General features: G+C 39.4%; 1 protein-coding gene across 1 annotated transcript; it reads right to left on the bottom strand.

Annotated features, from left to right (window-relative positions):
• Positions 1-237: 237 nt before the first annotated feature.
• SARC_18015 (hypothetical protein) lies at positions 238-387 on the bottom strand (the record flags this gene model as incomplete). The annotated part of the gene is made up of 1 exon (XM_014287905.1): positions 238-387. A coding segment is annotated over one exon (150 nt), but the record flags the coding sequence as incomplete, so codon positions are not given.
• Between the last annotated feature and the right edge of the window lie 285 nt (positions 388-672).

Here is a 672-nt window from a genome sequence, read left to right as displayed (position 1 = left end):
AAATAAATAAATATACATACATATATATATACGTTGATTTATCCATATATATGTAACAGATGATGTCGCTCGCAGTATTCCTATACTTCTACAACCATTAAAAAACATAAGCTATCACATACGGAGAACGTACTATTGACAATCCCGCAATTGGGCTTCCATCTAACATTAAATTATACGAGTATGAAACATAATAAGCAAGAAAGACATTTGAGCCATATCACTACACACAACCTACTATTGGTAATCCCACACGATGGTTTCCATCATGGTCTCCGGTACTTTCATGCACAGCACGTCCTGTGAGGCATTTCGGAACACATTCACTGCGGCATTCGCCTTACGCAGCAGCTCTGCCTCGTTCCCTTCATTGCGCAAATCCGGGTCCTGTTTATGATGTAAGATTTAAGGTTTAGCGTTTAGGGTTCATGTAAAGTTGTGTGTAAGCGATGGGTTGTGTATACAGATCCCCTTTTGGTGGACAAGTATATGTCAAGCGTGCAGAACTGGAGTGCACTCAGAGGTTTGGGTTTGTATAAAACTAACTACAGAAACTGAAACAGAACAAAAGCATTTGCACCAACTGTCCTAATCTCTCAGTACCATATGTCAGTAAAATGACACTGTCAGTTCTGCAAATATTATGTCAGTACTACCATGCACAATACGTGT

Source organism: Sphaeroforma arctica, assembly GCF_001186125.1.
Source record: "Sphaeroforma arctica JP610 unplaced genomic scaffold supercont1.13207, whole genome shotgun sequence".
Lineage (NCBI taxonomy): Eukaryota > Ichthyosporea > Ichthyophonida > Sphaeroforma > Sphaeroforma arctica.
This window is presented reverse-complemented; position numbering and strand designations above follow the sequence as displayed.